Below are 25,919 nucleotides of genomic sequence, written 5' to 3' on the forward strand. Positions count from 1 at the left end.
GAGATAGTGGAAACCCCAGTAAATATCCACTCAGGTGTACTTCCAGGAGTAGCTGGGCTCCAGCAAGAGCTGCTGCCTTCTTTTTATATCCCCTTAGATTCAGCGCAGGGAATATATTTGTAAGGTACCTAAGGAAGCAGTTTTGCCATTTGGACAAGATTCACGTTCAAAAATAAAACTGTAAAAGCGATTGGACTTGGTTCTGCTTTTTACTGGGTGGTATTTTTTTGTTTTCTTTTTCTTTTGTTGGGGGGGGTGCTGCACTTGCAGCACATGAAGGTTCCCAGGCTAGAGGTCCAGTCGGAACTGTGGCTGCCAGCCACAGCCACAGCCACAGCCACAGCCACACCAGATCTGAGCCGCATCTGCCACCTGCACCTGTGTCCTCATGGGTACTAGTCAGACTCTCATTTCCACTGAGTCACGATGGGAACTCTTTTTTTTTTTTTTTTTGCTACATCCATGGCATATGGAATTTCCCTGAGCCAGGGATCAAATCTGAGCTGCAGCTGCTACCTACACTATAGCTGCAGCAAAGCTAGGTCCTTAACCTACTGTGCCACAGTGGGAACTCCTGTTTGCCATAGTAATTGATGGAGAGTGTGGGTAAAACACTCTTTGACTGGTTGTGCTGACTTCCTCTTCCTGCCTCTCAGGAATCCAATTCATACCCAAAGCAGGTCACTTACATTTGTCTCTTGTGGTCTGTGATTTCTGTGTCTCTCTATTTTTAGGATGTATAAAATAGCATGTGATATATATAAAACGTATATGGACACATATAAAAAAAGAATGAAATAATACTATTTGCAGCAACATAGATGGATCTAGAGATTATCATACTATGTGAAAGTAAGTCAGACAAAGAGAAATACTGTGGCATCTAAAAAAATGATACTTGGAGTTCCCGTGGTGGCACAGTGGTTAACGAATCTGACTAGGAACCATGAGGTTGCAGGTTCGATCCCTGGCCTTGCTCAGTGGGTTAAGGATCCGGCGTTGCCATGAGCTGTGGTGTAGGTCGCAGACGTGGCTCGGATCCCTCATTGCTGTGGCTCTGGTGTAGGCGGGCGGCTGCAGCTCCAATTAGACCCCTCGCCTGGGAACCTCCATATGCCACGGGAGCGGCCCTAGAAAAGGCAAAAAGACAAAAAAATAATAATAAAAAAAATAAATAAATAAATGATACTTACTTATGAAATGAACTTATTTATGAAACAAAGAGACTTGCAGACATAGAAAACGAACTTATGGTTACCAAAAGGGAAAGCGAGGAGGGATAGAAACTAGGAATTTGGGATTAACGGATACACACTACTATGTATAAAATAGATAACCAACAGGGGCCTATTGCAGAGCACAGGGAATGCTCTTCGCTGTCTCGTGGTCACCTATCGGGGGAGAGAAGCTGAAGAGAATATGTATAGGTGTACATGAGTGACTTTGCTCTGTACCTGAAACTAACACGACATTGCAAATCAACTGTGCTTCGATAAAAGCAAATGGACCCAAACATAAGGCAGACACACACCTGTCGCTAGAATGCTGACGTTTCTCCCTCCTACTCATAACCACAGGCAGTACCATTGATGGGATGCTTTGTGCTCAGCCCTTGCCACGCGCTGTCACCGTCACCGCTCCCAGCAGCCTCCTGACGTGGTGAGAGGGGAGCTGAGGTCTGCATGCGGATCTTGGTGGGTCTGGAGGCCGCCCTCAGGGCTGCGGCTGTGTCCCACAGCTTTGGCACATAAACGGGCGTGCGGAAACCCGTCGCTACCCGCTCCTGTGGAGCTGACGCTTGCCAATAAATCGCTCCAGATTGATAGGTGTATTTCTTTTTGATTTCGTAATGAAAAAAAGAGAAAAGAAAGAGAGCTTTAAAATTTGGAAGGCAAAATTGCATCTTATCGCCCAGTCCTGTGTTATCAAAGCCAGGCTCTACCGACTTTTCCACTGGCTCTGGGTCCTCCAGCCAGTGCGAGCTGACTCAGCTCCTCCCGCCAGAAAGCTTAGGAAGGTATCTTAAGTGTGTCTAATAGGGCATCAGAGTCAATCTAAGGGGCCCACCCCTCTAAGCGACATGAGTATACAGGGACTCGCTATAAGAAGCTTTTATTTCGGGGAGCAGACACAGGAATGAGTGTACAGACGCAAGACTTACATACACTTTAATCATTTTTGAAGTTTTGGTGATTTCTCAAAACTAACCTCAGAAGTTCCCGTTGTGGCACAGTGGTTAACGAATCCGACTAGGAACCATGAGGTTGCGGGTTCAATCCCTGGCCTTGCTCAGTGGGTTAAGGATCCGGCGTTGCCGTGAGCTGTGTGTAGGTTCCAGACACGGCTCTGATCCTGCGTTGCTGTGGCTCTGGCGTAGGCCGGCAGCTACAGCTCCAATTCGAACCCTTAGCCTGGGAACCTCCATATGCCGTGGGAAGCGGCCCAAGAAATGGCAAAAAGACAACAACAACAACAACAAAAAAAAACAACCTCAACGATTTTATCCCGTGTTTTATTTTTTCTGTTCTCTTTCTTCAGTTTAATTTCATATAAATGACATCTAGGAGTCTTCCATGAAAGCAAAATTGGAGTTAAAGAGGTTTTACTAGAAAGAACCATAAAAAGAAATGGCTGATGTAGGCCACGTGGCAAATGGACTTTGAGACGTCTCAAGAAAAGCTTCCTGGGAGTTTCCTGGTGGCTCAGTGGGTTAAGGATCTGGCTTTGCCACCGCTGTGGCAAGGGTTTGATCCCTGGTCCCAGGAACTTCCCCAGGCTGTGAATGCAACCGAAAAAAGGGAAAGGCTTCTGGCGGACCTTCTTCCAACTGGTAACCGTGCTTTCCTTGTCTCCTCTTCCATGCAGCCCCCCACGCTGGAGTCAGCCCAGCGGAATACTATCACCAGATGGCTCTGTTGGCCGGCCAGCGCAGCCCCTATGCAGACATCATCCCCTCCGCTGCCACCGCCGGCGCCGGGGCCATCCACATGGAGTATCTCCACGCCATGGATGGTAAGTGGCGGGGCTGTTTTCCGTAGTCCCGGTGTGGCCACGGTCACCCAAGAAACGGAGAGAGTGGAAGTGCCTGTGGTTGCTCAGCGGGAACCAGCCTGACTAGTATGTTGATGAGGATGCGGGTTCGATCCCTGGCCTCCCTCAGTGGGTTAAGGATCCTGCATGGCCGAGAATGGTGATGTAGGTCCCAGAAGCAGCTGGGATCCCCCGTGGCTGTGGTTGTGGCTGCGGTTGACAGCTGTAGCTCCAATTCGACCCCTAATCTGGGAACCTCCATATGCTGCAGGTACAGCCCTAAAAAAGCAAAAAAAAAAAAAAAAAAAAGAAAGAAAGAAAAGAAACAGAGAGGAAGGGTGTCTAACTTGTCAATCCGGAGGAGGAGGAGGAGGAGGGACTGCTGATGTGCCGGGCTCTGGTCCCTTGGTTTCTCCAGGAAGCGTCCTCGGATTTGGGAGCGCTGGGTCTCCCCGATTCGCTCAGTTCATATCAATGAACTGGAAGACGCAGCCCGTGGTCATTTGGCAGATAATTGACAAGAAGCTCTCCCGCCCTGATGGTCTTGGTAACAAAATAAGAGAGTGTGTTTGATTCTATGAATGTGCTTCATCCCTTGGTTTCACAGATTTTATGCTTTAAAAATTAATTTTAAAAAAAAAGCCCTAGGCTTGGTTTTTCAGCTTTTCAGTGATATATTTTTTCTTATTTTTTGTCATGTGTTCTGTTTATATTAAAAAGCATGTCTCACCTTTCACATAGGAAGAATGATCTTTCATATAGGAAAAACGAAAACTATTTCCAAATCAGAAAGGACTCTTTTAGGACCTAGCAGTGGAAGAACGTGGGATCATTGGGTGCACTTTAGATCACTTTCTTTGGGTCCCTCAAGGCTTACGATGAGTCCTTTGTGTCACTTCTCCAGACGTATAGACCGGAGCTTGTGGTTGTCAATTTCCAGGGCATCCAAGAGTTCTTATTTACTCCAGTTCTTTAAGTCCACATCCATTTGCCACGTGAACCTGAAGCATCACCCAAAGTGTGCCTAACCGAAGCCACTACCCTCTGAGTGCAAAGGCAGTGCATTTCAGTAGGACGTGTGCTCCAGGGTTTTGCTGGGTAGGGCTGTAGGGTTTTGTTGTAGGGTGTTGTTGGTTTCTTTAGTAGCAGTGATCGGTTTGTGCTTTTCCACGTGGAGTCTGTTTAGATTCTTCTGTGACAGTGGGTATACCTTAGTCCACTCTCTGGCAGTGGTTGGTACCATTGTCCTCAGCTTTGGAACAGAGGGAAGATGGTTGGTCCACGCAACAGAGAATCTACAGGCTTAGTCATGAACTAACTTAGCTGTGTTACACAGGAACACAGCTGGCATGGGTTTCCGTGGGTGAGGTCGTTGTCACACACAGAGTAAAAGAAACGTGTTACCTCTTCTGCAGGGATTTTGTAGAAGTGAGAGTTTCAGATTCATCATCACCACGTTTCAATTAGGGGTGGATGAAAAAAAAAGTTGAGTGTTATTATGCAAATTAGTTATTTAAACTCTGCAAATAAAGAATTAAAATAAGAGCGAATCCTTGGGAGGTCAGCCCGTATTACCTTCTCTATTTGATGAGAATGTATTTAGTCAGGCAATGCAGGGTTTTATCTAAATAAAGGATGAAGCTACCCTTTTACTTTGTAAAAACTAATTAAAGGAATTTTAATTTGCCAGCGTATATGGTAAATTGATTGTCATTAAGTAGGAATTTAGATGTCCCATCATTCATCACATACAAAGAAACCTCCTTTTTCTTTGTCAGAATTTTTCATTAGAATAGAGAAACAAAACAATTAACAGAAGGCCTAATTGGAGATATCTGTATTGGAGCAATAAGAATGCGGGGGCGTTTCTTCCAGAAGAAAGTGGTCGGATCAGTGAAGAGCCGGGCCACTTCTCTTTCAGCTGTTTTGAAATCCTCTCCCGGGCTGGGCATCGAACCGGTGCCATGGCAGCCGCCTGAGCCGCCGCAGTGACAACGCTGGATCCTTAGTCCACTGCACCACCAGGGAACCCTGAAATCCTTTCCCTCTGGTTCAACTATTCCCTCAACAGAGGATCCCAAACCACAGCCCCAAATCCTGATAATTTTCTTCTATATTAGGGGGTTGGGAAGGGCGTACTGAAGGGTCGGAAAGTGCTGAAAGTACTATATTCCTATCCTCTAAAACAGTTGCAATAGCATTTAGCGCAACAGAACGTAAGAATGTTCTCAGGGTTTCAATGTAAATCACAGGAGACTTTTTCACAGAGAAGTGAAACAATTTGAAATTTCTGCCTTGGCTCTGAAATAGCAAAAGCAGAGCCAAACTGGGATCGCGCTGGTCCCCCTGTTCCACTGTCACAGGTCTTCAGGCCTCTTCAGTTGGCAGGAAGGGCAACCCGCTGGATTCAGAGGAGCACTTGACTTTTAAAGGTGCCCGCACCACACCGGGCCAACCTGAGTTTCCGCCAGCTTCGGGATAGAGAACTTACGTGTTGCGTGTTAGAATGAACACGTCTGGTTTATGGCTCTAATTCTGCCTTTTGGGATTCGAGTGACCTTTTAAGATAAGACAGCACCTAATCCCTGTAAGGATTACCTAGCGATCCCCTAGACACTCCTAAAACCACATTATCTACACTGGTGGAAACTGACTTAAATCAGTGTGCATCTTGGAAGGAAACGCAGAAGAGCTGGACCAGCCAGGCCCTGAGAACGTGAAGGCTTCCATGGAATGAAGCTTCCACGGGAGGGATGAAGCCAAGCCCTGCTTTCTGTCTTTGGATGATGTGAGGGGATATGGGCTCTGGGGTTTTATACTAGCAGACAGCCTCCTTATCTCCTCAGTGATTTTAAAAAGAACCAGGGGACCAGCTCTGTCTGGAAGGCCTGTTTCTGCTACCTCTGCCAGGCGGCAGAGTCCCATTGAGAGGGGCTCTTGTGGAGGAGTACACGGAGGTTGACCAGAAGTCTGCTTTGTCCCTGGAACCCTGTGCAAGTGGAGTGCATTTCATCAGTGAAAAAGCTGTGTGAGGAAATCAGGCTCTAATCAGTGAGTAAAAGTGACCTATGTACGCATCGGGCAGATGCCATAATCAAAGTGAGAGGCTGGTTTAAACACTAAAAGCCGGGTACCTCGTGGGATTGTTGTTTTTGTACTAACACAGCCCAAATCAGGTGGGTAATGAAACTATTCCAAATGAAGAAATTCAATTTTCGATGTGCCTGAAAGAAGGATTTGAGTAGGTACCACATTCATCATTCAGATTGGTTTTCCAGTTTGTGTGTGGATGGTACTGACTAACTAAGTTCCAGTTTGTGATTTATTTTTTATTAACTATAATGTGCACCTATTTATTTCTATAATATTTTCTATAGAGTCTTTCGTAGTCATCTATTATATTTCATTAAATGATCTCAAAGCATGTTGGGTTATTATCTTGTGTCAAGCTCTGTCTCTGATGAAGAAAATATTCCCAGTGAGTTTTCTGGAGACCCAGTGCCTAGACGTTTTTCTGTAAAGAAGGCTTGCCTTCTACTTCGGTTTTCTGGGGACCACAGAATTGCTATGTCTCTCTAAGCAGGTGTCCCTTGCTTTGAAATAGAAACTTTCCATCGTTCCTTAAAAGTAGTCATGTTTGAGGTGCTCTTACCTAGTGGGAGTATGTTCTCATTCTGTCATTAAACTTGAGTTTGATGACGCTAATATAAATGTGACCTTCAAAAAGGCAGGAGGGGGCCTGTAGGCCATCTTTTAGCTGTGCCCTGAAATTCAGATCTCTAACATCTACCAAATTGAAGGCAAATGGGCATTCAATTTTTAATTCTCTGTGTAAAAAGCATTGTATTACGTTGGCATGCATTTAGCTGTGAGTTACTAATCTCCAGACTAGAACTTCATGGGTGGAATCTTCTTGAAGTAGGAAAATTCTGGTAAGTGCAGAGAATTAACTGATTGATTGATCTAATAACCAGAGAATTAAAATTGACTCATGTTATCTTTTACTATAATGCTTGGAGGGCTCCCCCTCCCCAGCCTTGGGAAATCTGTAAACAAACCACATCCCAAGCTTTTAACTGTCTCTTGGCTCTTAGGCTTTTAGGTTATAGGGGATTTGGGGCCGGGCTCCTCAATCTTGAGACTCCGGGGGCCAGATGTTTCTTCCTGGGGGGGAGGGGGCTACTCTGCACATTCCAGGGTGTATAGCAGCTTCCCTCCCTTGAGTTGTGATAACCAAAATGTCTCCAGATGTTGTCATAGGTCCCCAGGGGGCAAAATCCCGCCCCCCCATCGAGACCCATGAATTTAGGATAATGTATTTATGTTTTTTCAGCAAAGCTGCAAGCATTCCGTGGATCAGATAACTACGAAAATCATGGGGGAATGAGGGCATAACTAAGCTGAATTTTTTATCTTAGGATACTTTAATTCATTTTTTCCTCCGGCTCGTAGCCGAAAAAACGGTGCGTGCTGGGGTGGGGGTGGTGTGTAATGTGACTGTGGGAACCACTGTCTTTGTCGCTTGTGGTGAATTAATGATGAGAACATCTAAGCAGCCGTCAGATTCATAAATCACTGGAAATGAGAGGGAGAACACATAAAAGTCTTTCCCTTTTGTTTAGCAATTTATCATTTTGCCTGCACATTAATAAACAGAGCTCCCCCGAGGTAAGCCCCTGGAAGATAAATATTTCTCCCTAATTTCCTCAATTGTAGCCAGTAGATCACAGATGGGAGCAGTGGGACTTGTCACCGCCAGTCGCCGGCTTTCTCTCCTTCACTTCTTCCTCGAGGGGAAGTGGGACTAGATAACGGGGACCGGTCCAGCCGCAGGTAACCAGGTGGTTTTGTTTATATAACAGGCACCAGATTCCCCAGCCCCAGGCTGTCAGCCAGGCCGAGCCGAAAACGCACACTGTCCATATCACCGCTGTCGGATCATAGCTTTGACCTTCAGACCATGATAAGGACGTCTCCCAACTCCTTGGTCACGATTCTCAATAATTCCCGCAGCAGCTCTTCAGCAAGTGGCTCCTATGGCCACTTATCTGCAAGTGCAATCAGGTATGTATGTTCCCCAAAATCCCTTCTGTGTTTTCTTAATAAAATGCCAGCCCTCGCCTATACCTGTATTAGCAGAACGGACTTGGGGCAGGACCTGCAAGGAAGAGTTAACAAAAACAGGACACCGAGGAGTTCCCTGGAAGCCCAGTGGTGAAGGATTGGCATTGTCACTGCTGTGGCTTGGGTCACTGCTGTGGTGTGGGTTCCACCCCTGGCCCGGGAACTTCACCCGCATGCTGTGGGTGAAGCCAAAATAATTTAAAAAAACAAAATAAAAAACATCACCAGGGGAGTTCCTGTCGTGGTGCAGCAGAAATGAATCTGATTAGGAACCATGAGGTTGTGGGTTTGATCCCTGGCCTCGCTCAGTGGGTTAAGGATCTGGTGTTGCCGTGAGCTGTGGTGTAGGTCGCAGACGTGGCTTGGATCCCACATTACTGTGGTTCTGGCATGGGCCAGCAGCTACGGCTCTGATTCGACCCCTAGCCTGGGAACCTCCATATGCCGTGGGAGAGGCCCTAGAAAAGGCAAAAAGACAAAAAGACAAAAAAGAAGAAGAAGAAGCCAAAATAATTTAAAAAATAAAATAAAAAACAGTACTAGGGGAGTTCCCGTTATGGCGCAGTGGAAATGACTCCGATTAGGAACCATGAGGTTGCACGTTCAATTCCTGACCTCGCTCCGTGGGTTAAGGATCCGGTGTTGCCATGAGCTGCGGTGTAGGTCACAGATGCGGCTTGGATCTGGCATTGCTGTGGCTGTGTCGTAGGCCAGAGGCTACAGCTCTGATTAGATCCCTAGCCTGGGAACCTCCATGTGCCACGGGTGTGGCCCTACAGCAAAAAAACAGGACACCAGGTCTGACCTGGGATGGGGCTGCAGGTCACATTTCACTGGGGTGGGTTCGAGAGCCAAGCTTGGGGCCGAAAAGACTTGTTTTGCGGGTGTTAGTTAGCAGCGCCGCCGATGGAGAAATAGTAAAGTATTCAGTAATGACCTCGTCCGCGTCATGGGGAACAGCAGTGTTTTCATCCTCGGATTAGTTACACTTCTCTGGAGGGAAACTGCCTGGTTTGTGTGACACTTTCAAGGTCAGGAGGAGAAATCAAAAGATGCTCTGAGTCCTGTCTTACAAGAGAAAGGTTTGCCTTGAGAGAAGAAAGAACAGGGAACAGTGGGTTTTTAGTCTAAAGGAATCGATCAGTCTTCCATGACGGAAGAGAAACCCTAACAGTCCAGAAAAAAAAAAAAAAATGTGTGAGCAATAGTTTCATACCATATTTACTAGAAATGATGAATGCTCTGATTTTTTCCATAACGTTTCAATTACAGTTTTAATTCTTTGCTTGTTGAGTTGTCAGCAGTGCTCCTTGGCAGGCAGGTTCAGGTTCAAATAGCGTAAATCCCCCTTCTGCTCTGATGTCATTTTCTGCTGCATCTCTTCTGTGAACAGGGCCAAGAAAGTGTGGGAACACGGAGCAGAGCGAATGACTCTGCTTACGTGACAGCAGCGATTACGCACAGAGGGGTCCTGGGGGGGGGGTTGGATTAGCCACCGTTGCCGTGAAGGTGAGCTTGGAAGTCGAGCATAACTAGTCAGATTTCAGCTTTGCCGCCGGCTGTGCAAACCTTACTTGCTTGTGGGCCACGGAGTTCAAGCTTCCCATTTGGAAACTACAGATAAGACAGCCACTGTGGAGAAGGGGGCACCTTTGGTTGAGGCTGGCGGGGATCTGCAGTGCCAGGATGAAGACCCCCTACCCATGGGCAACCCCTACCCTCAGGAGAACTTCCCGAGATGGTCCATCCAGAAGGGAGCCACCAGGGCCGGGCTCTGCTCCCCCCCCCGATCCCCCAGCCTGGTGCCAGGGAAGTGCACCTGCCTGCAAACCATAGCCTGGGGGTTATGCGCTCCTGGCAAATGGCCCCAGGGTCATGGTGGCCCTACCTGAGTTTGCTGAAACCCTATCGTCATTGTGTGGCTTGACTAAGTCACAGCATCGGAGCGTGGAAAGGAGGCCCGTGCCGCAATTCCCACGGCTGACGATCCCATGGAGCCACGCCAAGCACGTTCGTTCCCTCGCTTCTTCCTTCGTCTTCCCCTCTCGCTCAACGCCCGGCCCTCGGGACTTGTCACGGCCTCTAAAGGGCTTCGATTAGAAACTAGTGCCCGGAGGGTCCCCGTGCTGTCTGTCTTTATTCTTTTTTTTTTAGGTTTTTTTTTTTAGTATTTATTTATTATTTTACTTCTGCAGCACAGCACATCGACCCGGGCACACATACACATTCCCTTTCTTATGCTGTCTCCCATCGTGGTCTGTCCCAAGAGCCTGCATACAGTTCCCTGTGCTGAGCAGTAGGATGTCTGTCTGTCTTCTTACCCCAGCATCTTCGCTGGCGTCTTGATCGCCTCACCTTTCCCAGGTAATCTAGTCCTTGCGAGACTGTCAGTATCCTGACTTGGAGTGATCATTGTCCCCTGCCCCCAAGGAGCTACAGCAGACCCGACTATTCTCATTGGAACTGGAAGCGGGGATTCCTAAGACCCGTCAGGTCCCGGAGACCCACGTGCAGGCAGGGGCCCAAGGTCATCGGGCACTCAGGGCTTCCGGCCTCAGGCCCCTCACCAGTCCGTCTTCTCTCCTGCAGCCTGACCCCTCTTTCGTCAGTGCACATCCACTGTGTGTTAGGATAAGATGTAGCTTTTGTGATGTACGTATAAAGTAATACAGATACCCCAAGATGAGATCCGCTTGCTATACCAATAAAATACTTAGCATAAGTATCACTGACGCTATCTGCCGGGCTTTTGCTTATTTATTTATTTTTGCTTTTTAGGGCCACACCTGTGGCATAGGGAATTTTCCAGGCTAAGGTTCCAATCAAAGCTAAAGCTGCGAGCCTACGCCACAGCCACAGCTATGCAGGATCTGAGCTGCGTCTGTGACCTACACCACAGCTGGTGACAACACCAGATCCCTGACCCATGGAATGAGGCCAGGGATCGAACCTGCATCCTCATGGATACTAGTCAGATTTGTTTCTGCTGCGCCGCAAGGGGAACTCCTGTCTGGCCTTTAGCTGGAGAAACCTTAGTGCTCGGTTTGTCCTGTTTGGAAGTTGTGCAAACTAAAAACTGACTTGAGGACTCATCAGGACACGGTAGGACCCGTGGGTGACGGGAAAGGCAGAGGCATGAAGAAATCTACAAGGGACAGCTGACCTTCTCAAGAGGGAAAGATACGGCAGCGAAGGTGGACTTAGGACGTGTCTCATCTCGGCTTTGTGCCAAGGGACACCGTGGGCCTGAGGTGGGCTCACTGCTTTGTCTCGCAGCAGGCTTGGAAAGCCTGGGGTTATTCCCACTCACGCATCAGCACAGAGGGTCTCTGCCAGACAGTGTTGCCCAAGGTCACGCGCCGGGTCCCCATGGGCGCCCGCCCTCCAGCCCCTTGCTGTTTAATTTGCCCGGAACGCATTTGGCTTTGACGCCTGCGTGTTTTCGAATCCTCACCCACTTCTAGTGTTGGCAGTGTGTACAGTCATGGTGTCAGTGCAGGTTCTAAAGATGTTTTTCAACATGCACAGGCACCCATCCAGCTTTCTAAGAACGTCCGCAGCCGTCTCCGCCACATGAGTGACCCAGTTCAAGGGCTGGTCTCCAAGAGGCTCGTCACAGCCTGTACTGCTACTTGAAATGACCCTATTTCCATGCTCGTCTGGTAGTTGGCTATATGTTTCCTCCACTAGAACACAAATGCCAGAAGGTCGAGGACTCTGAATTCTTGCCCACGGCCACACTCCCCACCCCACCCACAACATCTGTGTCCTGTCACCTTGACACCACTCAACAGACGTTTCTGGAGTGAATAAATGAAGGAGCTCTTTAATGAGTAATTAGAATTCTAATCACCCTCCTTATTAAAAGGAAGTTTCTATGTGGTAGATGAATAATTCTGGAGTTAAACTCTATATGCATAGTATATCAGATATCCACAGGCTGATAGGTATGTGGAGATACAGAAGAATGGATACAAAATAAAAGGAGTAAAAAAACACAAATGTCCACCAAGTTTTTATATGGTTCTCATGTTTATGTATTTACTTTATAATTGAGACAGCTATAAAAATCCCATATAGAGCACATATTTATTCACAAAAGTTCATCTATATAGTAAAACTTTGTGCTTGATTAGATGTAATTTATTAAAATATTGTCCAAATGGACATCACAGGTCTTTTTTTAATATCATTACTAAGATGGTCATTCAAATCAGTACTTCTATAAAAAAACAAACAGACAGGCAAACAAATCAGTAACTCCATGCACTTGGAAAGGATGAAATATTTAGCTGTCTCAAAACATGTTGACTTCTGGAGTTCCCTGGTGGCTCAGCAGGTTAAGAATCCAGCATTGTCACTGCTACAGCTGGATTCTCTGCTGTGGCGCAGGTTTAATCCCTGGCCTAAGAACTTCCACATAATGTGGTCATGGTCAAAAAAAAAAAAAAAGGTTTGGACTTCTCCATCAACCTGAAGACCTCCGTCAAAGATGATTCGCATTTATCCGATAGAGCCTTTCACCCCCACTCTCTATGATTAAGACGAGTGTCATAAACATCCAGCCTTATGTTAGAAACGCAGCAGAAACTGGTACAGCATCGTATATCAGCTACACGGCATACTTGCAGATAGAACCAGAGATGGTCATACTAAGTGAAGTAAGTCAGGAAGAGAAAGGCAAATCCCACACGATACCACTTCTTTGTAGAATCTACAGCGTGGCATAAACGAACCTATCTACAGAACAGAAACAGACTCACCCACATAGACAGCAGAGTTGTGTATGTCTGGTGGGAGAGGAGGGAGTAGGATGGGTGGGGAGTTTGGGGTCAGCAGATGAAAACTATTACATTTAGAGGATAAACAGTGAGGTTCCGCCGTACAGCACAGGAGACAGGGTCCAGTCTGTTGGGACAGACCATGATGGAATGTAAGAAAAGGAGTGTGTGTGTGTGTGTGTGTATGACTGGGTCACTTTGCTGTACAGCAGAAACTGGTACAACATTGTATATCAACTATACTTTAATAAAGAATTAACTTTTTTAATTTGATTTTTTTTTTTGTCTTTTTAGGACCGCACCCACGGCACATGGAGGTTCCCAGACTAGGGGTCAAACCGGAGCTACAGCCACCGGCCTACACCACAGCCACAGCAACACAGGATCTGAGCCACGTCTGCAACCTACACCACAGCTCATGGCAACACCGGATCCTCAACCCACTGGGCAAGGCCAGAAATCAAACCCGCAACCTCATGGATACGAGATGGGTTTGTTACCGCTGAGCCACAGTGGAACTCCAAAGAATAATTTTTTTAAAAAAAGAAATAGTTTGACCTTTGCTGATATCTTCCCCCAGAAATTGAGCTCTCATTGGAGGAGGTTTCAAATGGCACATCTCCCCGTGGTCTTGTAGCAGATGTAAATGAAATGAGGAAATAACTAATCCACTCATTTCTAACGCACCTGTTCTGGCTTTCCCGCTTTGGGTTTAGTGGCTAAGATGAAGGTGGTCTCATAGTCTTAGTAGTTTCAGGCCTGGCCTGGCCCGCGAGACCTCTCAGTGAAGAGTCGCCTGCCCAGAGCCGCAGCATCCCAAGTCAGGGCATGCTTTCACCGGCACTAACTAGCCCTGCCTGGTGACCAGAGAGTGGGAGTCCTGTCGTCTGGACAGCACCAGCCTTTCCCAACAGTAGGCCTCAGAGTAAGGATGTGCCTGGCAGGTCCAATGCTACTTCCTGAGGCAAAATAGGAGCCAGCGTGGCCTCCAGGGCAGCTGGGCTCTGTGCTGTGCCTGCCCTGGGTAAACTCACGTGTGGTGGAGAAACAACACGTGATGACTTGGGTGGGAGACATGCAAGAGCAGATGAGTTCGGAGCTAAATGACCAGGTCCTTAGAGTTCTCGCATCACGTCTTCTCAACATTGTGAGACCACCTTCTCTCCCCCAGCATCAGTGAAAATAGTTAATCCTAGCTAAAAAGGAGAGTTTTCATTGCTTCCCGGATGTGACCATTGGTTTTAGGGGGTACCTCATTTAATCCATTACTCATTCATTTCCCACGTATTTTTACTGCCTATTCAACCATGTGCTGGTCGTTGCGCAGGGCACGGGAGCTGTAAAAGTGAACGTGAGACGTGATCCTTGTTCTCATGGAAGGGAATGGCCTCCCGTCAGAGATGTGTGAGCCAGTGGAGCAGAAGAGGCCCTGGGTTGGGAAGAGTTAGGGTTGGAGGGACTGCCAGCCGCCCAGGATGCAGGTGGAAGGGGAGGCAAAGCCGAAGCTGGAGGTGGCCGGGGCCGGAAGGGGGGTGAGACGGTGAACCAGGGATCCAGGAACCACCGGAAGCACTGAGGCCCTGGGGAGCCTGCGTGGCTTCGGGGACAAGTGAGCTGATGCTCCGAGAGGTTGGTGGGCTGAGTCAAAGACAGCTACTTAAGTGGCCAAACCCGCTGCATCCAAGGGTGACCCTTTGTGGTTCACCTTCCTTCCTCCTGTCTTAGAAACCCCCAGCGGGAGGCACCGCTCACAGGGCGGGTGGGCAGTGCCATGTCTAGCAGGCATATGTAATCATGTCCAATGATGTTTGGAAACAACTGAGGAAGCTTTGGCTAACCGCGTCTGCACGGCTGACCAGTTGCGTGATGTGGGCGCTTCCAGCGCCGTCTCACTGCAGAGAGCGTCGCTGCTGTCGGTGTTCCTGGAGTTGTGTCTCTTTGGCTCTTTAACGGCAACCCAGCTCTTAAAACACTTGCATCCTGTAAAGAGTGCTGTATTTTGTCCAAAGCGGTCTTCAGAGAGAGCGCACGCCTCAGCGTACACACAGGATGGTACTTACTCATCTGGGGAGTGTGCGGGCCTTTTGGGTGCGCCTCCTTCTTCTGAGGTTGCTGGGTTTTCCAGTGAACCTGCCCCGGGGGCTTTCATGGATGGACGAGGAAGCTCTCTTTTCCTTTCAAATAGAAGCACGTGCATGTGTGTGTGCCCTGCACGTACACAAATGATAGTGGTGGTTGGCCTTTTTCTGCAAAACTGGAAAGGTGGTTCTTTGGATGGCCGTGGTCGTGCAGTCAGTTCCAAAGCTGTAGCCAGAAAGTGGCCGCCCTCATCAGCTTGACAACCCCGAAGTAACCCTGAAGTTGGTTTTGAGTCGATGCCTCCGCCTCTGCTTCCTCTCTCTTTCCTAGAAGCCAGGTTCTCAAACTGTGGGGCCCTCGTGTTACAGGGTATAGTGTTGTCTGGCTGTACCGCCAGTGTTGGTGTCATGAACAAGAATTAGGAGAGATGGGATGAAAAGGAAACAGCCTCATCGGATGCTTCGTTGCATAGAAAACTGAGTTAATGGCAGCATGGAGTTTCTTTTTTTTTTTTCTCTTTTATTGAAATACAGTTAATTGACAATGTTGGGCTATTTTAAGCGTATAGCAAGCTGATTAAGTTTTATATATATGTATTCTTTTTCAGATTTTCTTCCATTGTAGGTTATTGCAAGATATTGAATACAGTTCCCTGTGCTGTACAGTAGGTCCTTGGGGTTTATCTGTTTCATAGCGAGTAGCGTCCCTCTTTGCATCCCCAGTTCCCAGTTTACCCCTTTTCCCCTTTTCCCCTTTGGTAAACAAAAGTTTGTTTTCTATATCTGTCGTCTAGTTCTGTTGTATAAATAAGTTCATTTGCATTTTTGTTAGATTCCATGTGTAAGTGGTATGTTATTTGTCTTTCTCTGACTTACTTTACTCAGTATGATAATTTCTAGGTCCATCCATGTGGCTGCAGATTGCATTATTTCATTCTTTTTTATAGCTGAGTAGTAGTCCATTGCATATATATGTGTGTGTGTATATAGGTGTATACATATATTTATCAGTCTTCTTTATTCATTCCTTCGCCTATAAACATTTAGACTACAGCATGAAATTTCTTAATGCCTGACCCAAAGAAATACATTATAAAATCATCACATGAGCTTCTTTTAAGGAAGTCTTAAAAATTCATCTCTGAACAAAACCGACCATCCAGGGCAGTTGAGAAAAGCGTGTTTATGTGTCATCAGCATTGATTTTATGTTTGCGTGTAAAACATTTGCCAGGAATCTATAGCTGCCGCGTATTCGTTACTCCTCTTCACGTAGGGAAAGAGACGGTGCTTTTGAACGTGGGCCTTCCCGTGACGCCCACGTCAGGGCTCTGCTGTGGTTTAGTCCTCTCATCCGTCTCAGGCCTGCCCAGCTCCATGCCGGGTCCTCCAGGTCAGGGAGGGATCCCTGAGATGAAGCTGCAGACTGATGATAAGCCTTTCTTTCCACTGAGGCCGATGCAGGTTCGATGAATCTGTATCAATGGCGCATCAGTGACTCGGTTCCCCACAGCCTCCTTCATCCTCACGCCACGTTTAACGCCATGAAACCCGAGCGCAGAGACTCGGGGCAAGGGGACGTCCCAGGAAGCTTGAAGGAAAAACCATGATTTTTTAGAGAACAGGTAAATGCCATGTGGATTGAAGTCATGAAGCAGTGAAACAGAGACTTTTACCTGTAAGTGCGCCATGGCTGGGTGATCTAATCTCTTACCGTCTTTCCAGTAGTTCCAAGCTCAAGCTTTTTAAATTCTACTTATTTATTCATATATTTTGCTTTTTAAGGGCCGCACCCACAGCAAACGGAAGTGCCCAGGCAAGGGGCTGGATCGGAGCTGCAGCTGCCAGCCTACGCCACAGCCACAGCATGCGGAATCCAAGCTATGTCTTTGACCCACACCACAGCTCATGGCAATGCCAGATCCTTAACCCACTGAGCAAGGCCAGGGATCAAACCCGCATCTGCGTGGGTTACAAGTCAGGTTCGTTACTGCTGAGCCACAATGGGAACGCCAGTTATCTTTTACTAGAAACAAATATCTTCAGTATTGTCATCAGCTCTTTTTACCCTTCCAATAGAAAGGACTAATGCGGGCCACATCAGGCTGCTTTTTTCAATGCACTGTTGTTCAGCTATCCAGCCTCTTACCCTCCACCATATATAGCATTCCTGAAGTGTTTTTCTGTTTTCTTTTTTTTCTTTCTTGCTTTTCAGGGCCGCCCCCACAGCCTATGGAGGTTCCTAGGCTAGGGGTCCCCTCAGAGCTACAGCTGCCGGCCTGCAGCTACAGCCACAGTAATGCTGGCTCCGAGCTGCATCTGCCACCTACACCACAGCTCACCGCAGTGCCAGATCCTTAACCCCTCGAGTGAGGCCAGAGATTGAACCTGCAACCTCACGGTTCCTAGTCAGCTACAACAGGAGCTCCCTGAAGCAGTTTTCCGTTGTATCGCGGATTTGGCTCAATGTTTCATTTGGGTCTGGGGCTTGAATGTGAATGGCTTTGAAGTGCTCTCTGTATAGTAGGCCTGGAATCATGTTAAGAAATGATTTTCTATGATAGGAACTTTCAGTGGCCCCTCTTATATATCCTTCCAGTGATTAATTATGAATCACAGAAGGACGAGAAGGGTTCCATATAAATGTTGACCCACTGCCCCTCCTGGGGGTGAAAGCAGCGTTTGTTGCAAGAGTCAAACATGATTACAGGTTTTGAAGTTGTCTGTCCTGATTGTAATTAATATGTAACTCTCCAGTTACAAGTAACTATTTTCTCCTTTAGATACCTAAGAGGGATATGCAGGAAGTATTCAGCTAGGGCTTGTTCACTTAACAAATGAGGTTGCCTGCGGACTTTATGATTTATTTTAGTTACTCGACATCTTTATTTCCGCTTACACCCCAGATTTCAACCAGATTGGCCGTAGTTGTTGAGATTCTCAGCCCGAAGGGTTCCCAATCAGGGAGATGGTTACTGTGCCATTTGCTGCAATATTAGGAAATGAGGCCCCGAGTTCCCACTGTGGCTCAGTGGGTTAAGAACCTAACACAGTATCCGTGAGGATACAGATTCGATCCCCAGCCTTGCTCAGTGGGTTAAGGATCCGGGGTTGCCGCACACTGCGGGGTAGGTCACAGATGCGGCTCTGATCCAGTGTTGCTGTGGCTGTGGTGTAGGCCTCAGCTGTAGCTCCAATTTGCCCCTAGCCCTGGAACTTCCACGTGCCGTAGGTGCAGGCCTGAAAGAAAAAAAGGAAGAAGGAAAGAAATGAGGCCCACTTTGCAAAATTTGACCACACTTTGCATAGGAGTAGTAACAAAACATTGCTTCTGATTTGTGGTAGAGAATAACCACATCAAAACTTTCTTGAAGAGTCAGCCTTTGAGGATTTTAATTTTAAGTGTTGAGGAACTAGAAGAAACCGTTCCCACCGAGGCAGGGACTTGCTGGTCACTTAACTCAGCTCAGAGCCAAGAATGAAGGGGAAGCTGGCCGTGAGGAGTCATCCTTATTTAGACGTGTGCCGAGTTCTCTCCCTGAGTCACTGCGCGCAGTGGAATGGGTGCCCCTTAAAGGTATTTTCTAAGACAAAAGCTTCTGTTACCGTAAATCCGTTCCGACGGGTAGAAATGACATTGGGTGGATGAGGCCACCGCACATGCGCATACTCTAGTTGGGGATCTGAAATCCACATTTGTCTCGTGTTCTGCTCTTTAAAAAATAAAAGGCAAACGAGTATTTACGTCAGTGCATTCTGGCTTCATAACTGGTGTCCCAGAAGGGTGGTTCTCGGTGTTTGGGGAGGAACCCTAGGCTCTGGAAGCGCCTCCAAATGTTGGCAGAGACCGTACCTGGGGCGGGACGTCTGTCATGCAGGTCCAGTGGGACAGTCCCGAGGAATCCCGGGACCGCACTCCTCCGACTCTGTGGCCTCGGCGCCTCTTTTTCGTTTCCCTTGAGAATGTTATCTCAGGGGGCCTGTGGCTCCGTCGGCCTATTGCCTGGGCCCATCTCTTCTGACGCTTTATTTCTGCTGATCTCATGGTTTCAATATAGATGAATAGTTTTAAGTCACCTTCTTATACATGTTTGTGGGCTTTTTTGCTTTTTGTTTTTGCTTTCAATGTTATGCCCACACGGGCGGCACATGGACGTTCCCCCGCCAGGGACTGAATTTGAGCTGCAGCTGCGACCTGGGACACCACAGCTGCAGCAACACCACATCCCGTCCCGCACTGTCCCGGGCTGGGAATGAAACCTGTGCCTCTTGGGCGACCCAAGACACTGCAGTCAGATTCTCAACCCACCCCATCACAGTGGGAACTCCAGTGATGGTGTGTTTTTAAGGATCCCATTTTCATGTAGTCTTTTGGAAAAGAAGTGACTACTCTAAACATTTTTAAATTGTATGTTATGAAATGTTGAGTGCAAAAATTTTCAAAAGTCAGAGCATATACACAAACACTGATCCATAGAGCGGAAAAGGCTGAGTATAAATTTGAAGGCTTCGAGGTCATAAATCTTGGGTCAACCATATTCAGACTAGACTTTGTCCTTCTTGAGAGGAGACGGAAGCAAAATGTATAAAAATCTGCAACAACCTCAATGCTCTCTGTTTCTGAGAAATTATGGAACAAATACATGACCTATTTAGGAAGATTTTTTTTCCCCAGGGCTTTTAGAAATAGGATTTACTATTCCAAAAAAAAAAAAAAAAGAAAGAAAGAAAAAGAAAAATTCCAACCTCTGTCAACCAGCCGTCTGTCCTCAGCTGCTGCAGGTCTATGGAAAGACACAGGGATCAAACCTCCATCCTCGCTTTGCTTCTGCTGTTTATAAACCCACTGTCCAGTTGCAGTTTGCAGAGGAGAGAGCATACTTCCCTTTGAAGCGGCTGTTCTGAGCCTGGTAGGCAAATGAATGGTCCCCAGAGAGCCACGTCTTCCCCCCCGGAACCTGGGAATGTATTTCCTTACGTGGCAAAAGGAATCACGAGGCTGGGGTTCGGGTAACGACGTCGAGATAAGGAGCTTGTCTGGATCCTTCGGGCGATCCTGATGCAGTCCGTCCTCATAAGAGGGAGGCAGGGGCGGGGGTGCAGAGCGGGGTGGGGCCCCAGTGGCGGATGCCACAGCCTCTAGAAGCAGAAAGAGGCAAGGGGCCCGGGTGCCTCAGAGGAACACGGTCTTGCCCAGCCATCTGAGCATTCTGACCTCCAGCCCGCTAAGATCGTGAGTGTATTTTGCTTTAAAACAACTAAGCTTGGAGTTCCCTTTGTGGCTCAGTGCTGAATGAACTTGACTAGGAACCATGAGGATGCAGGTTCAATCCCTGGCCTCGCTCAGTGGATTAAGGATCTGGCGTTACCGTGAGCTGTGGTGTAGGTCAAAGACATGGCTTGGATCCCGAGTTGCTGTGGCTCTGGCGTAGGCCGGTGGCTACGGCTCTGCTTGGACCCCTGGCCTGGGAACCTCCATGTGCTGTGGGTGCAGCCCTAAAAAAAGCAAAAAAAAATTAAAACAACTAAGTTTGTAGTACTGTGTTGGGAGCGGTTGCATCACTCACTGACTCATCTTGAGAGTTTGTCTTGTGCCAGGAAGTGTTCCAGGCACCACAGGTCAGCAGGGAACAAGGCAGACCAGGGCCCAGTCCCCTGGGGCCTTGCCGTCCAGAGGGAGGGAGGGGATATGATTTCCGAGAGCCCCTGTGGCACTGAGAATACAAAGCAGAGCATGGAGTTCCCGCTGTGGCTCAGTGGGTCAAGGACCCCACACAGTGTCTGTGAGGATGGAGGTTTGATCCCTGGCCTCCCTCGGTGGGTTAAGGGTCCAGCATTGCCATAAGCTACGGTGAAGGTTGTAGGTTCAGATCCTGCGTTGCTGTGGCTGTGGTGCAGGCCGGCAGCTACAGCTCTGATTCAACCCCTGGTCTGGGAACTTCCGTATGCCACATGTGTGGCCCTAAAAAAACAAAAGCAAAAAACAGAGCATGATGGGACAAGGAGACTTGCTTTGCGGATGAGGCTTATTTTGATGGGGGCATCCAGCTCAGGAGGCCTCTCTGTCTGAGGAGGTGGCATTTAAACTGGAATCGGAGTGACAAAAAGGAAGCAGCCATGCTGGGTTCTGGGGCACAGCAAATACCAGGATGTGGAGCTTCGGATGACAGCTCAGCGCCACTTGGGGTCAGAGAGCAAGAGGTGGTGGCCCCAATCCCCGGATTCCCCCCACCCCCCGGGTGGGAAGTCCCTGGAGGTCCCTTCCAGGCTCCTCAGAGGACAACATTTTTCAGTTCTGCTGAACGTCACATGTGGTGCCCAGCCATCACCCAGCCTTTGCTTCTTCCTTTCACGACTTTGTTGCCAGCTCCGCAGGCTCACATTCATTCACTGATGCTTCGGCAGAGCCCAAAGCATCTACCTCTGTCTCCTAAATAGGCATCGTAAGCTGGAGCGTGCAGCCTTCCTCCCAGGAGCCGACGGCACTGCCTGCTCTGGCCGGGCAACCCTAGGCTTCCGCCTCTGTCCACAGTGGCCTGGATCTTTGCCTTCAGAGGAGAGAGCGTTTCCATCGCTGGCTCCTTAGGAATGAGCACCCGAGGCTGAAAATTGCCATCCCCAGTGCATGCTGTGTGTTCTTACATCCCTTGGAATCTCATCGTGGACTTGGACTTCAGGCCGTTCATTCCTGTCCCTAGTTTGACCTCCAAAAGGGACTGGTCCCCCACAGAGGTTGAACGCTCTCACAGCCTTTCCTGCATCCCCTGAGGTCAGAGACACTGTCCCCGGGGGCCAGGGGGCCACAGCACCCACGCTGGACCTCCCTTTTCTCCTCCGTCTTTTTAAAAGTAAAGATGGACCTGTGCTGTCTGGCTGAAGCCCTTGTAAACAGCCTGCATCTACAACTGCGGGCATTTTCGGCCTTGGGAAATGCTTCCTCTTAATGGTCTGGATTCTTAATTGGGTCCTGAGTTTTTGAGCCCCCACATTCTGCCCCTTCCCCCGGAATTAGAGGGGTGCACGACACAAGGGGCCCCCTTCCCAAGGCTACCTGGTCCTTGGAGCTCGTAAAACTCAGGAAGGGTGCCTGGAGTTTTGTGCAGGGTCCATGTCACCCTGTAAACATGTGTGTCGAGGGGTCTTTTCGTTTCTCTTTGTGTTTTTAGTGAATAGAACGTGGTAGTTGCATTTAGTAAATCCCCATTCACCAAAAGGAGGGGGGGTTAAATCATTGTGTTTTTTGATGAATGGCTTGTACACCGAAAAATAAATTGGACAAACTGGCATAGAGCTCAGTGAACATGAAATCAGCTATTAGGAGAAAGCTGGTGAACAAATTCTGAGGCAGATATGCATCTTTTGATTACTGTCCTATCAATCATCCACTCGGCTACCTTGGCCCCGTCTGGCTGTAAAATCATTCACGGTTGCTTTCGGAAACACGGGCAGAGACTATAGCGCCGCAGAGGCGGAACGTTATTGGTGATTTCTGCCCAACTTCCTGGGAGCAACGACTGTGTTCACCAGGTTTCTGCTCCCCTTTATTAGAGAAATGCAGTCCTTCTCCTCGGGTAGCCTTAATGATATTCCGTCTTAAACGGGCCGCTATTGTCAGGCAAGGTTCTCAGCGGGAATAATAGGAATGTAATCCCATTGAAGCCGCCTTTCATGGATTGTAGTCAAATGGGTGAAAATGTGGAGTCGCGTTAATGAGCAGAGTGTATCTTCAGAATTATTTTACTTAAAGTTGCTGAAAAGGTTGGAATTTTTGTTACTGTAATTATTATATTCTCCGTTAATGTGCTTAACAGCAACCGTAATTAACCTACCAGATTGGAAAATGTGCATGAATTCTGCCTTTGACATGACAAGAAACCCTCATTCTTTCTGGGTCTTACGCAGCAGAATGGAGAAAATATATATATGTGTGTATATATATATATATTTTTTTTCTCACCCGAGTATTTTTTAAGGAAGAAATTTTTCATGAACGCCATGAGCGTTTTTCATGCATTTTTAAGCTACTGGCAGATATCTCAAGAGCACCGTGTTGTTTTAAAAGGATTGGCTTCCTAAACTCTGCTGGCGCAAAGAACAGCTTGGCACTGCCGACCAGGCCCGCCAGAAATCTTTAGGTAATTGTGTGGCTTCCTCGGAAGGTCCTGTAGCCTGGGAACGACTGTGGCATAATGAAGCGGTGACAGGCATTAGCATGTATAATGGGCATTAATAGACATTTAATGCTGTTTAGCTGGAAGAGGGAGCGATGCTCTCCCATTGGAATATTCTTGCCTCGAAGCCCATTGATCTCACCCGGGAGAGGTTAATCCATCAGCTTCTGTAACCAGACGGCACTGATGGAAATTCTTTAGGTGGCATTCTGGACGAACCAAGCTTTCCGTCTTTACAAACAAATGAGTGATATGACAAGCATGGTGTTCAAAACACATTTAACCAATTGATTTTCTTTCCTCTTGTAATAAGATCTGGAGACATATGAAAGCGTGCGGTGGGAGCCGAGATGGAAGAAATTGCTCTGTGCGCGGGGACGCACGGGACAGGGAGCCGATCAAAGTCCTATAAAGCATGTAGTCACCCATTCCCTTTTTTATACGAAGTTTGTTATTGCAATAAATAGCTGTTATTGAGCCGAGGCCTTTTGTGTCCGTTCTGCTGCATCTGTTTTCAGGGCCGGGAGGTTGCGGCAAGGCCCGCGGACGTCCCGTTTGAGCAGTCAGCTTTCTCTAGAAGTTTCCAGCGGTTCCGCAATGCTCTCCCTTCTAATTTCAGCACCCGCCCTGGTGGAGGCGGGGAGGCAGAGGCGGGTGGAAGGTGCGCTGGTGCCTGCACCCTGTCGCTGACGCTCTTCTCTTTCCTTCCCACCCGCAGCCCCGCCCTGAGCTTCACCTACCCTTCTGCGCCCGTCTCGCTCCACATGCATCAGCAGATCTTGAGCCGGCAGCAGAGCTTAGGCTCCGCCTTTGGACACAGCCCGCCGCTCATCCACCCCGCCCCAACCTTCCCGACCCAGAGGCCCATTCCCGGGATCCCCACGGTCCTGAATCCCGTCCAGGTCAGCTCCGGCCCTTCCGAGTCCTCCCAGGTGAGAGAGACCGCGCCACGGCCAGGGCCGTCTAGCCAGTCCCAGAGGAGAGCCCGGCGCCCGCATCAGCTCCGGACAGGCACAGATGGTGGGGCGCTGTGGCCGGGCTCCCAGGCTGCAGGCTGCCCCGGCAGCCCTGGGCTGTCGCCTTCGGTGTGGGTGGCTGTGCCGTGTATGTGTTCCCCGGGGAAACAAGAGCTTCTGCTGCCAGCGTCGTTTTCTCCTTGGGGGAAAGCAGACTGCTCCATCAGGCGTCCCTCTGACCCTGAGCCGTGTCTCTACCCCGTTCAGAAGCAGTTCATGGCAGGCATGTGTTGCTGTCATTCGGCATCTGTCCCCAGGACGCTCAGAGCCCCTTAAAGCCTGGATCCCAACCCCTATTCCTCTAGCTTTTAAAAGCCACAGGGAGTGGGTCCTCCAGAGTTAAAAACAAGGCGCTGCCGGAGCTCTTGTTGTGGCTCAGCGGGTTACAAACCCACCTAGTATCCATGAGGATGTGAGTTCGATCCCTGGCCTCACTCAGTGGGTTAAGGACCTGGCGCTGCCCTGAGCTGTGGTGTGGGTCACAGACACGGCTCAGATCCTGCATTGCTGTGCTGTGGCATGAGCTGGCAGCTGAGGCTCTGATTTGACCCCTAGCCTGGGAACTTCCATATGTCGTGGGTGCAGCCCTGAAAAAAACCAAGCAAACGAAAAGCAAATAAATAAATAAAAATGAGGAACTCCTCATCTATGTCTATTCTGACTGTGAACACATGTTCTGAACTCTGCTGCCCAGGACTAAGAGCCTTATCAGTCATTGCTATGGTGCCACATAAGCCTGCCAGTCTTGAGTTGAGGATTTCAGCCATGGCGCTGCTCGTGATCAGAACCTGACTTTTGTCTCTGTCCCTGCCCGTGCAGAGCAAGCCCACGAGTGAGTCTGCGGTGAGCAGCACCGGCGACCTCGTGCACAACAAACGCTCCAAGATTAAGCCCGACGAAGACCTCCCGAGCCCAGGGCCGCGGGGCCCACAGGTGAGGGAGGCACCCAGCTCCCGCTCCCTCCAGCTCAGTGGCTTTCACAACATGGGCCTGTCTCCTGTGTTCTTGGCCTTGGCCGTACCCACGCCTTTGACCAAAGGCCAGGGCTGGAGACTGACTCCGTTTGCTTCTCCAGCCTGAGGACCAAACTTCGCACTAAAATGCAGGCAGCTGAGTCGGGTATAAACTGTCTTTTGCAGACGAAGCGGTTGGATCCATTTGTTGCTGGTCAGGGATGTAGCCAGGCTGCAGTCCTTGGCCTTGATCTTGGGCCTGAATTACGAGCTCCTGGCTCTCAGTCTAAGCTGGGAAGACCAGGGACACTCCCTGTAATGATCATGCTCTTATTTGTTCTTACTTGACCACTGCCACGGGCCAGGAGCGCCTGGAGAGCCAGCAGGGCTCCAGGCACAACTGACCTCCCTCAAGGCGGCTCAGATGCTGGTTCGTTACCCAGCATCCTGACAGGAGGGGTTTAAACATTCTGGTCTTGTCTCTGCCATCAGTCACTTAGACGCTGGCCTCAGTTTAGAAAATGTACAGATTGTTCCCATAATACTATTTTCTAGGCTCCCCGTGCCTGATAGGGAGCGCAGTGAATATTAATTGCCAGAGATAAGGGTTGATGAAGAGTCTGGACATCCACAGACGCTGGACCTTGCAGTGGGCAGACTGCTTCAGCCCAAATTTCCTTTTCAGGGAGCATTTAGAGGATGGAAGGAGTGAGTGTCACGGGTTCCGGAATTCATCTTTTCTCTTACATTTTGCTGGCCGACAATTT

The 25,919-nt window shown here is 48.6% G+C and overlaps 1 protein-coding gene across 4 annotated transcripts in view; it reads left to right on the forward strand.

Moving 5' to 3' along the window:
* GLI3 (GLI family zinc finger 3) overlaps nucleotides 1-25,919 on the forward strand; it is a 294,444-nt gene that overhangs the window by 197,885 nt on the left and 70,640 nt on the right. For 3 of the 4 annotated variants that reach the window (XM_021078943.1, XM_021078944.1, XM_021078946.1), the window contains 4 exons: nucleotides 2,866-3,012; nucleotides 7,893-8,094; nucleotides 23,902-24,115; nucleotides 25,019-25,132. In XM_021078943.1, coding sequence (XP_020934602.1) covers nucleotides 2,866-3,012; nucleotides 7,893-8,094; nucleotides 23,902-24,115; nucleotides 25,019-25,132 — 677 coding nt within the window. The remainder of the gene's footprint in view (nucleotides 1-2,865; nucleotides 3,013-7,892; nucleotides 8,095-23,901; nucleotides 24,116-25,018; nucleotides 25,133-25,919) is intronic. The other variant, XM_021078945.1, reaches the window with a different exon arrangement.

Source organism: Sus scrofa, chromosome 18, assembly GCF_000003025.6.
Source record: "Sus scrofa isolate TJ Tabasco breed Duroc chromosome 18, Sscrofa11.1, whole genome shotgun sequence".
Lineage (NCBI taxonomy): Eukaryota > Metazoa > Chordata > Mammalia > Artiodactyla > Suidae > Sus > Sus scrofa.